Source organism: Lepidothrix coronata, unplaced genomic scaffold (genome assembly GCF_001604755.1).
Source record: "Lepidothrix coronata isolate B3197 unplaced genomic scaffold, Lepidothrix_coronata-1.0 Scaffold253, whole genome shotgun sequence".
Lineage (NCBI taxonomy): Eukaryota > Metazoa > Chordata > Aves > Passeriformes > Pipridae > Lepidothrix > Lepidothrix coronata.
Window position 1 is genome coordinate 811,740 of NW_016690433.1, and position 16,119 is coordinate 827,858.

The following is a 16,119-nucleotide window of genomic DNA, read 5'->3' on the forward strand; positions in this document are numbered from 1 at the left end:
TAAAAATATAAGCAAACATACAACTAAAATTAGTAACTCAGTGAAACAGAGATTTAAAGAGATAAATTGCAAGGAAGGTGTAGGAGGTTTGTTGTAGCACTGAGAAACTGTTCTATGCTGCCAATATTAGGAGATATTGCCATGGTGTTCATCCACAGCAGATTAAACAAAACTGAACCACAACTTCCACGGCTGCCCCTAGTCAGGCCCCACCCTTTTTTCGCTGGCACTTGTGATCAATACAAGCAGCAGATAAGAAAGCTGAGGTGACCTAAAACAATTCTACCAAAAACACCACTCCAAAGGATTCTTTTTGTCAGATCCAATTTTTTTTCCTTATTATTTTGCTGCTCTGGTGATATCAATGCCAGTGTTGATGCAGAGAGTGCAAGATTGTGCTAATGACAGCAGGTATGAACGGAATACTCAAAGCAAACTGGACTTGGATTGTGGATTAGACTGTCACAGAATCATAGAATGGTTTGGGTTGGAAGGGACATGACAGATTATCTAGTTCCAACCCCCCTGGTCAGGGGGGCCAGGGACACCTTCCACTAGACCAGGTTGCTGAAAGGTCCATCCAACCTCGCCTTGAATATGTGCAGGGATGAGGCAGCCACAAATTCTCAGCAACCTGCTCCAGAATAGAATTCCTTACTAGAGATTTAAACCAAATTGAATCAAACTACTCATATAAATGTGCTTTTTAAATGGAGAAAACATAAATTAAAATGCTCAATTTACCAAAATTATCCATTAAAATCTTTCAATTTCAGCCAGTAATAATAATGAAAATAAGTCATTACAGTCTTCCTGATGCACAGCTACAACTCTCAAACAGTAAACTACTGGGGTCAAAATGTATTTTCACAGTGTAAGAAATAATGCTTCCAAGCTACATGACTTTCACTAATGATTTTCATAAAGGTAGCTGTATATTCAGAAGTACCATTCAAATTCACAGTTATATAAAATACCTACGTATCCAAACTATATAGCATTTTGTTATTTGTTATAGCAAACTCCCCTCTATCCATAAAAGGTGAAACTCTTGCTCACTGAAGATGCCTCCAAAATGCACAAATAACTTTCTAGGCCCCAGCTGTACTCAGAGGCATCCTTATGAGCATTTTCCCCTCTTCTACACAGTCCTTGTCTTTGCTGGAGTAAATGCAACTCTGTTGATCAGGTTTTCTAACATGATGCAATTCACTGTCAAGGTAAGGCAAACTGTAAGGTGACTTATGAATTGAGTTAGTAGGTCCACAGTAAACAACCCAACCATGCTCCACAACCTTATGATGATCTTGTCATAATTAACAGAAAAACCACAGCGTTGGCATAAAGATTTTCTATTCTGTTAGTTACTGCAGTATAGGAAAAGAGTTAAAAAACAAACTGTAGCCATAGGGAATTGTCATTTGATCCTATCTGACTTATCTCCTACCACTTGAACCTAGCCAGACAACAGGAAATAAGAAAGCTGAGATGTGGAGTGGAAAAGATCTTTTCTTTAGTACTAAAGAAAGTTACGTTGACTTGGATTTTTGTTTTCAACTGTGACTCATTTTAGAAAAAAAAAGTCTGAAAGTCAAATGCACACAATTAAAAAAAAGATTTACAAAATTTTAATAGTATACCTGAGCTATTTCATTCTTTGAAGAAGCAACCTAGGGTATAAATCGGAACTTATGCGTAAGCTTGTGACATATTCCACCTTTCAGAAAAAGCTGCAGCAATGCCACACAGCTGCAGAAATAACTCCATTCCTCCTATGATCTTTTCACTTTACATGGAATTCCACTCAGCTCATCTCAAAACATTTAAAAGTGATATCCCAAAATAACTTCTGATCTTTCTTCTCAGTTTAATAGTTTTCATAACAGTCTATAAACTTTTTAAACACCACACTGCTGCAGCGAGTTCCTTCCCTTCAAATTGAATGAAATATGCAGGAATTGAGTTAGATGCACATTACCTTCATCGAATTCTAATTCACTAGAAATTACCCATTTAGGTATGTTCATGGATGCTGAAATTTGCACTGCATCCATCATAGAAGCTATGTATGCATAGGATGTACTATTTCAACTCTCAACTCATGGCATAAGAAAAAATTGTAAAGTAAATTACTTCAATTAAGTGATTTTCACATGGCATAAGACAAACACAGAGCTCCTGCTAAAGTCACATAATATCAGAAAGATAGTACACATGCGTATGTGGAGTCAAGCAGATCTGGGAATATTCAAGAATTCCACAGAACATAACTAAGCATTTCAGCCCACTTCAAATTTTCCTTAATGACTTTCCAATACAAATGTGCAGTTTGGTGATGTTTTTCCCAAATTATTTAGGATAAAATAATGAATTAGTAACTGTAAGTTATTCAGAAAAATTCTTTGGTAGGATAATGAAATCCAGATATTAGTTAAGACCCATGGAAAACTAAACAACCCCCCCCAAACTGATAACTACAGAAACTTTTTATTCCCTCTAATAAATTCTGTGATCTACCAATCTAAATGATTAGTGGTCTGTGTAGACCATGCATTTCTGCCATGCAGCATGCAACAAAGCAGCACATAACACAATGCAAAAATGGCAAAGAAAACCAAGTGATGGCCATGCTAGTATTTGTCAAGGGTCTCCTTACCAAACAGTGAAATCCTATGCCTGACAAGAACTCCAAGTTTGCAGAACAGGCTGAAGACAAAAGAAAAACAAAAGAGAAGAGAAGAGAAGGGAGAAGGAAAAAAATAAGGGGGGGGGGAGAAGAAAGAAAAAATAACAGCTGATATATGAGCAGGAAAAGCAACATGATGTCACGCAGAAAGAATCAACTGTCTGAGCAGAATGTGGGACAGAGTACTAAAGAAAGAGTTTTTAAGTGCATATCCTTAACAAACATGGTTAAATAAGCACATATTATAATTAAAGAAACAAAAAAAAATTAAAAGCAAAGCTTTTAATGTAAAAGCGTCCCATAAAATAACCCACAAGGAAATAATCATCAAAGTTTTAAGAATTAAAATGCAATCATTGTGCTATGCAGGATACCACTGACAATTTGAAAATGAAAGGTAAGGGAATCAGATTAATTGAAGTGAGTGATGGCAAATGTTTAACTAGTTCAATTAGGATCTTGTAAACTTGAACACAGTAAAAATTTCTTTTCAAATATGTTTCTTTTTAAATATTTAACATAAGAAGTAGCCTCTAAAATGTTTTAAAACAATAAAAATGAATATGAACAATGATTTTATTTCACATGTTTGAACTAATCCCTGTGCTGAGCAGTGCTCCATTGAGAACAATGAAGAATGAAGTTTTGTGTTAATGCACTAAAGCAGGAGCAAACTGCCCTACCCAAACTGACCCGGCCTCCAGATTTGGGAGGGATTTGTTCAACCTTCATGAATTCTTCTGTGTGAGAATTTTCACCAAGAACAACATCCATCTTGGTGTTAATATTTTACGCTGCAAACCCCCTTCATCCACTATAAATGGCATGAATAATATAACAACATTTTATTAACCTACTTAATTATTAGGCACACTGGATATTTATTAGCCTCACAATTAGAAGCAAAATATAAAATAAGCATGTCTGCACAGCTTATGGATCAGATCTGAACATGTTGTTCCATTGACAGACAAGAGCATGGCGTCAAATGAAAACATTTATGTCCAGAATCACAACAGCCAGGTTAATGTGGTATTGAATACACCTAATTAGCCAGTGCACAGTGATCCACTTTAGCAACAGCAACTGCTCTATTTTAGAAATGAGTCTGTTTGGTGCACGTTCAGGGATCTCTGTTTACTTTTTATTCCATGATGCAGACATTTACTATATATTTCTTTATAAAGATCCTGGTTCACCAAGTCCAATATGAAAAGCTGAATAGAAGAATGTAGGCATCATGTAGATATTGTAGATATACAAATAGCTCACAATCTGTTTTATGTTATGATATACAAATGTTATTCAATGTTATATAAATGTTATTCAATTGACTGTACCATTCACTACTGATGCTCTGCTTTCACAAATTGAGACTGAACCTGTTACCTCCAATGTAATTAGTGTAGGTTAAATAAATAAATAAATAAGTCCAAATGGCCAGTACTTAAATTGATGTCCAGAACCAATTTCATACAAATGCAGTAGTACAAGAACTTGTACCATACTGTCAGATGGTCTAGTGGATAAGAAATGCAAAAAGCCCAATCCTGAAGAGGCTGCCTACAAGCGATATGGAATATAATGCCACCATATTTCAGGAAGAAGTCTGACCCACATTTTCCAGAAAAATAGATCCATATTTACTGCATTTTCTGAACATGGAATGGTTTTTGCATATGTTAACACTCTCACTGCATTATCAATACCCAAAATTATACTCTTCCATAGCTTAATGAATGCAAGCTTATCTTCACTGGAGAAAGAAAGCAGTCAGGAACTGCCCTTAGCTTGAAGCAAATACTATGTAGGAGGTGCACTCAAACAAATCTAAAGAGAAAATTCAACAAAAAATCCAAAATTCAGCTTTGGTAAGCTCCCTTTAATACTGTAAGGGGAAAAAAATGCACAAAAAATGTTGGGAATCTGTTAAAATATCCCAAAACAACCCTTCAGGAAATGGATCATTCAGTGCAGTTTCTATATCTTTGTGTCTTGATAATTAAGAAATAAATTGCTCATCAGGGCTAGCTATACCTATTATTCATTCAAGGTTTCCTTATAGGTGTTTTCTTTTCTTTAGCTGACCCATCTGGATGGCAGGTAACCCACTCAACTATGGTAGCAGCTCTGATCTTTATGCAAGGCTAAATGTTCAGGAATCTCACACAGCTATAGAGCATATGTGCAGAAATCCCGAATCTCTATGCAGCAGGTATGATGACATATTGGACATTCCAGAAGTGTGGGGTTTATTAGCATGACTTAACAACTGCAAAAATACGGTTATCCAGGACATTACAGAAAGAAAAACAGCAGCTCATAAGAGTGGAAAATTATTTATATTCATGCATTTCAATAAAGTTTTTAAGCTCTTTGAAGAACACCATTCATATAAGCTGCCAGATCAAATTAGTCCATGACATGATGCAGGGTCATCCTGCCATTACCTACTTATGCTTAGTATTGTTGCTAGAAACTCTTTTCAGTATTTACACAATCTTGCAAACCCTGCATGTCTGTATAACTACAAATTGGCTGTCAGCCTCAAAATACAGCGATTCAATATTCCATGCCCAATAACAGCCAAGAAGGCAACTATGATACATACATACATTACAGGTATTCAATAGGTCCTGTGTGAAGCTTGCAGTCCACCTTACTAAATGGGAAATGTGGGTTTCAATTCAATCAGAACTGAAATTAAGTGAAAACATATCTTAGAGAGATGGTCTAAAAAAAGGGTAACTTAAGGGAAATAATCAAGTGGGTATTTCTGTAATATTACTACTGTTATTACTATTTAGAAAACTAAAGAGCAGAAAGAATGCAACTCCCTGATTTTTCCTTTTTATGGTGGACATAATAATGATATTTACTGAATATCAGCTATAATATATGTTTGGCTTTTAAACCTACCATTAAATTTTGCAGCAATAATGATTTCAGTATATACCTATTTCCAGCAGTGAGAACCAATACATAATTGTATAGCCTGTGCCACAGACTTACACAGTGCTCTATTGTGCGACATAGTGATAAATTTAAGTTCCCTGCATGATAAAATCATCACCACTGCCTTTTAAACAGCACATAATAGTAACTCTGCACTCCTCTCCATTTTACACAACGAATTTCCCTAACAGGAAAAGAAAGTGAAAAAAGTTTAATCTGTTTAAAAAAGTTTCATTCAGAAAAATATTTCTCTGCCTTCCACTTCTCACTTTCTCACAGTCAACTGCTGCTGTTTAAAGACAAACACATATATGCATAGACATTAACATTATTTTAAGCTTTACCTTGTCACCATTTCTTTCTCTTTATTAGAGGCATGGCCTCCACTGCTGAGAGGCCTACTTGCTGAAGATAAGAAATACAGGCGATGATTTTTAAAATACTGATCAATCAAAGGGAGCACAACCTGAAATTACATCAGAAAGAAGTAGTTATCTCAGGACTTTCTTTACAATGTTCTGTATCACTCTGTAAGTCACAACTAAAGACAGGAGGTTTCAAATAGGTTTTCTGTTTTAAAATCTCTATGTGCTTTTTTTCTTTAATGTCTATTCCTCTTTGAATTTATTTAGTATACAAGGCACTTGATATGTCATCAAGAAAGGCAGCAGAAAAAACTTTACATTATCTCTTGGACTTGATCTGTGTGTTTATTCAGGAGGAGTACAAAGCAGAAAGTATAATTTAATTTTATCTCACAATTTCAGATTTTTCCCATACCACATAACCAAACGCAACTATTACTATTTGTGCCTTTTAATGTAGGTTTAAGGAAAAATTCACCTACAACTGTCAGCACACTAACAGCACTTAATTCTAGATGCTGTCAAATTAAACTCCCAAAACAACCTCATTCATTAAGGGCTTGTCCATAGAAGTTTTACTGTTTACTTTCTGTGATTACTATTACTCAGTACCTACTGAAGGTGTCAGCCACGAGGAGACCCAAAATAAACTGCCAATAAGAAAACCTGAAATTGCTTCCTTTTTGGAGCATGGTTCACAAAAAAGTGGAATGCTATCTTGTGAGTCAGTGAACTTGGCAAATAATACCACATGGAAGTACTCTAAGGTATTGAAATTACAATTTACTGGAAGGATATCAGGGTTAGAAAACGCTACAAGCAGCGTTTTAGACAGAATGCTATCAGCAGATGCAGGGAGAGGATTCTTTCTCTCTCTCAGCACTGGTGAGACCACCTCTGAAGTGCTACGTCTAGTTCTGGGCTCCTCAGTACAAGAGAAACATTGAGATACTGGAGAGAGAGTCTAGTGAAGGGTCACAAAGATGATTAAGGTAATAGAGAATCTTTCACATGACAAGAGATTGAGGAAGGTGGGACTCTTTAGCCTGGAGAAGAGAAGGCTCAAGGGGGATCTCATCAATGTGTATAAATATCTGAAGGGGGGTGGGGGTATAAAAGATGGAACCAGGTTCTTTTCTGCTGTGACAAGACCAGAGTCAATGGGCACAAACTGAAACATGGTAAGGTCTCTCTGACCATCAGGAAACACTTTTTCACTGTCAGGGTGACTGAGCATTGGCACAGGTTGCCCAGAGATATTGTGGAGTCTCTGCCGTTGGAGATACTCAAAAGTTATCTGGACATGGTTCTGTGCAACCTGCTCTAGATGACACTGCTGAGCAAAGGGCCCTTCCAACCTCAGCCATTCTGTGACTCTATGCTGGAGACAACAGCATGGTTTTAAGACAAAGAAAGAAATAACTAATGTGACACTAACAGATACATGGCTGTGTTAATTCCAATGACTGTTGCTCACATTTACCTGCCTGAATACTGTAAAAGAGAAAAATCTACAAAAATAGACTAAGCTGGAAAACAAAATGGAGGGAGCGTATGGAAAATATCATATGAGTAGTTGCATATCATGGAGCAAGGAAATAACCAGAATAAAAATATAATCCTGTAATTTTCCCACATCTATACTTCATCCTACTTTATTTTCAAGCTATTTTTATTACTACTGGTTTTAATTAATGAAATAATGAATTTAACACTAAAAAATGCAACTATAACAATAACAGTCACTAAATAATACTTTCTCACTTAAATTACTCACAACGTTGACAAAGAATAAGCAAAGATATACTGTACTTTGGCAAAAAACTTGATTTCTTGTTCATATGGGAACTGCTCTCCTTTGCCTCTGCTGCCACCATCTGCAGAGAGAAAAAATTAAGCTCCCTGTCATATATCCATAATTACAGTCTATTCTGCATTTTTCTTAGAAAGTGTACACTATAAGCAAATAATACTGGTTAGCTTTAGATGTAAATTTAAGATAACTCGAACAGTATACACACTAGCTAAAGTGGCATTTTATGACTACCTCATGTGAAGAAAAGTAATAGCAAATAAAATGTGGAAAGAATAATTGTCCAAATCTCTATAAAAGTTTAGACATCACATAGTGCAAAGAGATACGGATATTTTTGTGAGATAAAGATCTGGTTCTTGTCTCTTCCTGTTACAGGTGATAATTTGAAAGCCTTACTCAGATTCTAATCAAAGACCTTTCTCCAGTTGTTCCTAGGAGAAACAAAATTAATGAATTTTTTACTCCTTATATGTGGACTTTATCTAAAGGACAAAATTAACGGTTACATCTACCCAATTGAAATTTAAATTGCTTCACTTCACTATAGAAATTACTATAAAAATTACTATACAAATCAAAACTGCATAATCAAAAAAATAAAATCTGGTACTATTTCTCCTTTATTTAATTGTCCTGTCTTTGTTAATCCATTGCGGGACTTGAATGGTATTTGTTCCACCAATGCTTCTAGTGTTTCAGTCTTTATTCATTATCTTTCTTGCAATTATGACAAATTTATATAATTAAGAAGGATAAAGCCATGGTAATCAGGCATCAGCAGAAGAAGTAACCTGATGAGGTATCAAGACCAGACTTTTGCTAGTGTAAGTAACCATCATACAATAATTCATAAATCTGATAATTTCCACTTTGAAACTAGATAGGCTTTTGGGTGAGCATTGATTTAGTCAATCTTGATGTTCCTGTTACTGTCAATTACACCATCTATGACGACACACGAGGCACAGTATATGTTGTGTGTCACTTATAACTCCCATGGTTCACAACATGCATCTAGCCAGGTTTTTTGGCTTTTACTGCTCATGTAAGAAGCAGACTTGGGTCACTGAACTTTTATATCTTTTTTATCTTCACCAAAAGTAGATAAAGTTAAATTCTTCATAGCACTGCTGACAAAACATGTGCCAGGTGTTTGTGAAAGAACCTTCCAACTGTGGGACTTTGTCGAAGAGATTTCTCTACTCCCTTCTCCAGAGAACATTTCAGAACGGTACAAATGACTGGTTTTGTTTGCTCTCTGAAAAAGGGATTATATATGATAGTAACTATTAATGTGCACGTGAGAGATTATAATTTTGTGCATAAATGCAAGGGAGCATCTAGTTTTTTTATAACATCATCTTAGTAATTATTTGAAAAAAAATGTGCAAGGGATACTATACCAAACTCCAGAATGTACTGATGGGCTTCATCCACGTATCTTATAAGCTGCTGAAGGAAACTGTAGGCAAACCGTTTCTCAATGGAAGGTGTGTCTAATTCCAGGTCCTTAAGTCCTCTGGAAAAAGAAGCAATTTTCACACACACACACACACACACAGAAGGACTAAAAGCAGTCTTACCTCTCCATGTAAGCTGACACCATTTTCTCTAGTAACAATTAAGTGCTTATTAACAGAAGAATTTTTTGTGTTTGACATAAACAGTACTCTTACACTTATTCAAGTTTTGAGCAATTTCTTAAAACACAACTAAGATTTCCCAGCTAGAGCATTACAGAAAAATGAGACTTGTCAATCAAGTTAATCCACTATTATTATAATTTCTTTCCATTATTTGTAAGGCATTACTATCTTATATTTTCCTTCCGGGATTGATTCTTGGGTGAGGGAGTTTTGATGCTTCCAAAATACTTTGATTTAAGCAAATTAGAAGGAAATCTAATGTTCATTACTACGACTTTTCCCCAAAAGTCTGTTTGCAATGGAAAATCTTTGAATAGTTATGTAGCATTTATAAACAATCAGAGAAAAACTAAAATAAAGTGATGGGATTGCTCTTCCAGCATGTTTCATCATAGTTACTAATCTAATATGAAAAGCACTTCCTTCAACAAGTATGAATCTTCAGAGAGTGAATCCATGACATGGGCTGATTTCTGCTGGCAACAAGTTAGCATTGACATATGCCATGATTATGCAGGATCAGGACTTAATTATTGGCACACAAAGAGACCATGCTTAATGAGCAAGACTCAATCACAGCCACCTGGTCCCCCATCAGAAGCACCAAGTACATTAGTACTCAGCTATGTTGCAAGTTTAAAAAATATAACTACTTCATATATATTGAATATAACTGACTGTGTAGTGCACATTTATGCTTTAAATTAAAACACTTACGATGGTAGGGTTCAGTTCCAGAAAAACAGATCCCTGAATTAAAACAGCTTTGTCAGCTGTTGATACCAGTAAGGGTACAAGAATGTCTGCTTCATTAAGGTTATCTGATCAAGGACCTCAAGAGGGTAACAAAAGAGAAGCCATAAATAAGAACACAGAGTCATAAACCCAAGAGAGAATGGATAAAGAAGACAATGCTGGAGAATGAAAGTCTCCAGTTACTAAATAAGGAGCCATTAAGAAACTTCAGACACAACTTTGGAGAGGGACCACCTGTATTTTGTAACTCCTAAAAGGAGGGGACATGAGGATTTGGAATATTTGAGGCAGATCAGTGGAACTACACAAACCAATGATGGACTGTGCAGCAGGAAAGTATCAAGAGCAGAGGGGAGAAGAGGTAAAAAAGAGCTTTAAAAATGGCTGATCGCATGTAAACCGTGGCCTGTCAATACAGTTTTCTGACTGAGCCCTGTACCTCATCACTAGAGTTTGTCCTTTAATCTTACTATATATGCTATATAATTTTATTACTTGTAGAAAATTAGAAAGTTTACTAACAGTTGGATGTATGGAGACACACTAGAAAGAAAAAAAACAGGCTGTAGTGTTGAGAAGAAAGGCAGAAGATGTGCAGAGATTCTGGAGAACTCTGCTTATGCCTTCCAAAACATTGCTACTATCTCTGTAATGCATTTCTTCCTTACAATGTTTTAAATGAAGGAGCTCATCCTTATTCCCAGGCACTGAAACCTAAAAATGATCATAGAGCTTTCTTTTGATTAAAAAAAACAAACAAAAATCCCCAAAACCAAACCACCAAACAACAAACAAACACCACTACTGAGGACTATTAGAAAACTTCTGTTACAAAGAATTACCTGGAGACAACATATCCATTAATCTGCAGAAATTTCAGAATATCCTGTGCTTTTTCTCTGTCCTTGGCTTTTTCTTTGGCAGTGAGTGTATCGTAAGGAACAAGAAGAGGATGGTTGCCTCCTCCTACTATGGAACATCAAGAGAATTAAAAATTAGTTAAAGAGTTTTCTGTTGACATGGTAAGTCCTAGAAGGCAAAAGCACTCTCATGTACATAGCATGTTACAGTAAAATCTAGTCTGAAATAACAATAATACATTTGTCTGTTTCTTTACACAAACTTTAAGAAACATTCACATGGGAATTGGACATGGCTGCATAGTTCTGACATAGCTGTTGCAAGTACCAACTAAATACGCTGAACCTACTGCAAGAACTGTTAAAGAACAAAGTGCTTAACTGTTACAAACATTTATTACAATTACAACTTCATTTAATGAAACTGGAAATATTTCAATAAATTACACATAATTTAATAGGAAAATCATGATATTAACAAATACATAAACATATACAGTCCTGCTTTTAAACATTCTGACAGGGCTCATTGAGTTTAGCAAGATATACACGTATTTAAAAATATATTAAAGTGATACAGTTCTACTTTATAATAATAAATTAAAGACAGAAAATTAGAATGCATTTTCCAAACATGGTTCACACAACTGTCCAACCTGATTAAAAGAATGCTTATCAGAGCTAAACAGAATAAACTGCATTGGTATTGCTTACAAATATCTGATGTATCGATACATCCCTGAAAGTAGACACTTAATTTGGCAGGAAAATAATGCTGCTATTATTAACATAAATATCTGCATAAAAAACAACATTCTTAGGATTCCAGCTTCTAAAATCACCATAACACAATAGAACACAATAAATTCCTACAACAATTGCTCTGAAATCCCAGGAAATTGTAAGGGCAATGATCAGACTCATCTCAGAAAAAATACTATAACAAGTCTCTAATAATAGTAATATTTCTAAAAAGGAACAAATTCCCTCTATAAAAATCCTTGGATTTTTTTTTAAGCCACATATTATAAAATTTTCTATTACTTCTAAAAGATTAATGCTATAAGAAAAATATATTAATGTAGCTTCAATTAATTTACAGCCTTTGAGTTCTGTTCCCATGATATATTTGAATTGGTAAGCTACTTAAACAAGAACATGTGGTACTATAAAAACTTCCAGGCACTAAACATCACAACAGATACTTTGTTGTTTCTTTGTCATTTTAATATTGTTCCTTTTTCTGTTCATCTGTTTTCTCAAATGCATAAACCAAGCTAATCACAGTGAACTTAAAATACTGAAAATATTTATAGTTAATATTACCTTTTGCTTCAAGCTCCATTTTCTTTTTCTTTGCCCATATGTTATGGTAGTTTTCAGCCATCATCTCAGCCATAGCCTTAGGAAAATGGAGAGCTTAGAGATATGTCTTGCAATGGTTAACTCTCAAAAAGGACAATTTTCTGGTTGATAATAAATAACAAGTTTTGTTATCTGGGAAGTTCAATACAATTACACTATAATGATTCACTGGAAACAAGTTTTTATTGAAAAATATTATATAGAATTTGGGTAGAATGGGCATAGGTATAGGAGTTAGGAACCTGGTGCTGAAGAAAGAACTGTTAGTAAAAAAAGGGAGGAACCACAAAGAGAAGAATAGTCTGGAAAGAGTACTGGGCTGTAAGATGGGGTACTTGATTCTTCAAGGACAAAAAGAATCCTCTGAAGGCCCTGGTCAGGAAAATAAAGAACAGCAAGCCAGAGGACTGAATCAACATTGTTACTGCTGGCTGCAAACTAATCATATACCCATGGATGCGGATATTATGCCCATTTTTGTGGGCACACTGTTAAAAGTATCAACCATTTTACCACATAAATTCTTCTATACCTTCTTCCTATAAAACAAACTCAGACTGGTAAACTAGAAGCTAGATCCCAGGCAAAACAGACAAGCTCTCCAATCTCTAACTAGAAGGAACTACTATTCCAACACGAAACAACTTTTTAAACCCACCTCTTCTGTTCCCCTGGTTGTACACCACCCCTTCCCCCACAGTTGTACAGAGTGGTGGAATTTTCATTTCTTTCATGAAACTACAGAAACATTCTGCTCATCTTTGGTAAAGGTTTTGAGTAATGAGTATTTCCTTTATTTGTGAGAATACTCATGATTTCACAAACTTTTCAGCTATATCCTGTGCAGGGCTAAGGGTTGTATTCAATGATCCTCGTAGGTCCCTTCCAACTCAGCATATTCTGTGATAGCTTGTTCATAAGACAATTCGTTTCGTAAACTTTTCTCCAATTAATATATTATTGCACATATCTCTTCTGCATGGTAGATGCTTTCTATCATGCACACTCGGATCCTGGTGTTTTGATAATCCCAATTAGGACCTTGGAAGAATGTAGTATAGTCTGTGTTGTATTTCCTTGGAAAGCAGGATGCTATGAAGATGTTTTCAGAGCAAGACCTAGCTACTCATGGAGCCAGGATGTGACCAGGTGACGTAAGACCAAAATGAGAAGTATTTTGGAGAGTTACAGTTTTAGACATGGTCAGTTCCTCCTAGCATATTATTTGCACAGGATGATGTAAAAACTGAACAGCATTAATTCTTACGTACTAGTTCAAACAAACAAAGAAAGAAAGAAACCACAAAAACAAAACACCTAAAAAACCCCACAACTCTGTTCAAAACAATTAACTTTGTTATAACAATTTATCTAAGCCTGAACTCCAACCCAAAAGATATCAAACATTTTTTAAAATGTTCAAAATTAAATACACAATTTTTAAAACTCAGATCTCATTAATACTAACCTGTTTGGATATTTCGTGAATGTCTGTATCAGGACAATTAATAGCTGAAATTGCATTTTAATTAAATTTACTTAGCTCTAAAATAACATATTCTGAAACTGGTTTCAAAGACCTCTCTTCACAGGGCAAATGAATCATAAAGTCAACAGGCTCTGCTTTATAGCTAAGGGCTACAAAGGAAATTCAATTAATGATGAGTGTTAGAGGGTATGGGACTAACAGAAGTTCTAATACCATTTCTTTGTGGTTTGTGACAGGATGATTACTTTTATCTGAGCTTGGTTTACTGCAACATAACATTATGATGATGTTCACATCATGAGTTTGTTCATGAGCATTAAATAAAGTCCTCACAGTCTTTCAATTATACTGAGTTTATACAAACGTTAAATGTAATTGTAAGGAATCTTTGTTATCAGAATAAGATAAGAGTGTAAGAACAGAGAATAAGATAAGAGTGTAAGAAGAGAATAAGATAGAAGTAGTTATTCAATTATCAATTTTATGAACTCTTTGGAATAATCACCAGTGTAATGACGGTTAACCGGCAGAAAATTCTTATTACTGTAAAGCTAGTCAACAATCTAAAATGGCTAGAAATATAAAACTCGAAACTACAAGACAAAAATCAAGGAGGAGAAATCCAGTGTGAGAATTTGATACAGTACAGCATATACTGTACAATTAGCCAATTATCTACTACTGCTGCTTGTTTCCCTGCACCATACCAAAGCTTAGTACAGGCAAACTCACTCTGTTTCAGGAGTCTATTGTAGCCAGCTTTGAACACCATGTTGCATTCACTAGACTGGCACAAACACTCATACTAACTAATTTAAAACTATTTAGTATGCCTACATAATACTGTAATCATATTCACAGTAAATAAGTAGGCTGATGCATCCTCCTCCATCAAACACCATGAAAAAAATCCTAACTAATGACAGAAACATCATTTATTAACTAAAATATATTGTTCCAGACAGCAGCAATCTACGGATAGATCTGTCAAAATCATACCCGCAATTCCTTCATTCTCTAATCTCACAATATTTATTGTAGCAACAGTTCCTAGTTCTTATTTTTTCCGTTTAGGAAAAAAAAAAGGCAACAACAAAATGTTTTGGACAGATAACGGAGAAATGAATGAAAACCAGAAAAGATCGGTGCTACTAGCTCTTCTAAACAGTATTGTCTTCAAAACAACAAATGTTCACAAAGAGAGCTGGGAAAATCAGTCCAGGAGTACAGAAAATTTTGAAGCTTTTCAACATGAACCATATTTTTTAAGCAACAGAGGATCAAGGAGAAATTATAGAAAAGAAAAAAAAAAACACAAAAATCAAAGCATATCAAAGAAAGTAAGATTTGGTAGCAAATTATTTAAAATAAACTAGCAGAACTTAAAAAATTAAATTATAAAAAAAAGGGTAGGCAGTTTAAGTGTTTCTGACTTACATGTAAGTCTCTGGAGAGGGTGACATTGCTCATATCAATTGCTCGAGGAGTGTAACCATGGGCTGTATCTACAGAGATCTGAATGACAAATGTGCAAAACAGTCAAGTTACGCAAGCATTTAATATGAAGAAGTTATCATTAACAAGGTAGGAAAGTAGTGAAAGAACTTCTGGAAAAAGTAACTTGTATATGTCTAGAGAGCAAAAAGATCCTATGTAGCCCAACTGAAAATAAACCAAGGTCGTAAACTTAAGTGAGAATTAGGCAAAGATCACCAAAGTTTGTTCCCAAGGACAGCCAGCCATCAGACACAAATCCCTCTCATTCAAAGGCAAATTTTACTTGAACACCTTTAAGGTTTTAACCTACCTATTGTGGATCAGGTCACACTGAAGTTATAATAAAATCTCTGCATTTTCTAGAGATTTTTTTTCTCAGCAGGCAAAATCTCAGACAATCATATTAAAGGTGAATTCAGGCAAAAATCAAACTCTGAATTTGGCTTTTCAACAATATTTCTACATTTAAGACTAAAATCTACAAAATACTTCTCTTTTACCTTCTGTTCCTCCTCTCCACTCAGAAAATATCACCATTTTGTCATTCTTTCTTTCTACTGCCTGAATTTGTCACAACTTTGCTCATTACATCAACACAAATGGTCAAAGAAGGTTAAAAAATTATGGAGTTTCTCTGAGTGACAAGCCACTGATACAAGAAGTGTGGCTAGGAAAGGGGAAAAA

General features: G+C 35.1%; 1 protein-coding gene across 1 annotated transcript in view; it reads right to left on the reverse strand.

The window, feature by feature from the left end:
* The window catches only part of RYR2 (ryanodine receptor 2), a gene marked incomplete at its 5' end in the record, with an annotated part of 247,650 nt that overhangs the window by 84,192 nt on the left and 147,339 nt on the right, over nucleotides 1-16,119 (reverse strand). The window contains 7 exons of the mRNA XM_017835267.1: nucleotides 2,657-2,706; nucleotides 5,986-6,107; nucleotides 7,819-7,883; nucleotides 9,226-9,341; nucleotides 11,067-11,190; nucleotides 12,411-12,486; nucleotides 15,376-15,453. Of these exons, the coding sequence (XP_017690756.1) occupies nucleotides 2,657-2,706; nucleotides 5,986-6,107; nucleotides 7,819-7,883; nucleotides 9,226-9,341; nucleotides 11,067-11,190; nucleotides 12,411-12,486; nucleotides 15,376-15,453 (631 nt within the window). The remainder of the gene's footprint in view (nucleotides 1-2,656; nucleotides 2,707-5,985; nucleotides 6,108-7,818; nucleotides 7,884-9,225; nucleotides 9,342-11,066; nucleotides 11,191-12,410; nucleotides 12,487-15,375; nucleotides 15,454-16,119) is intronic.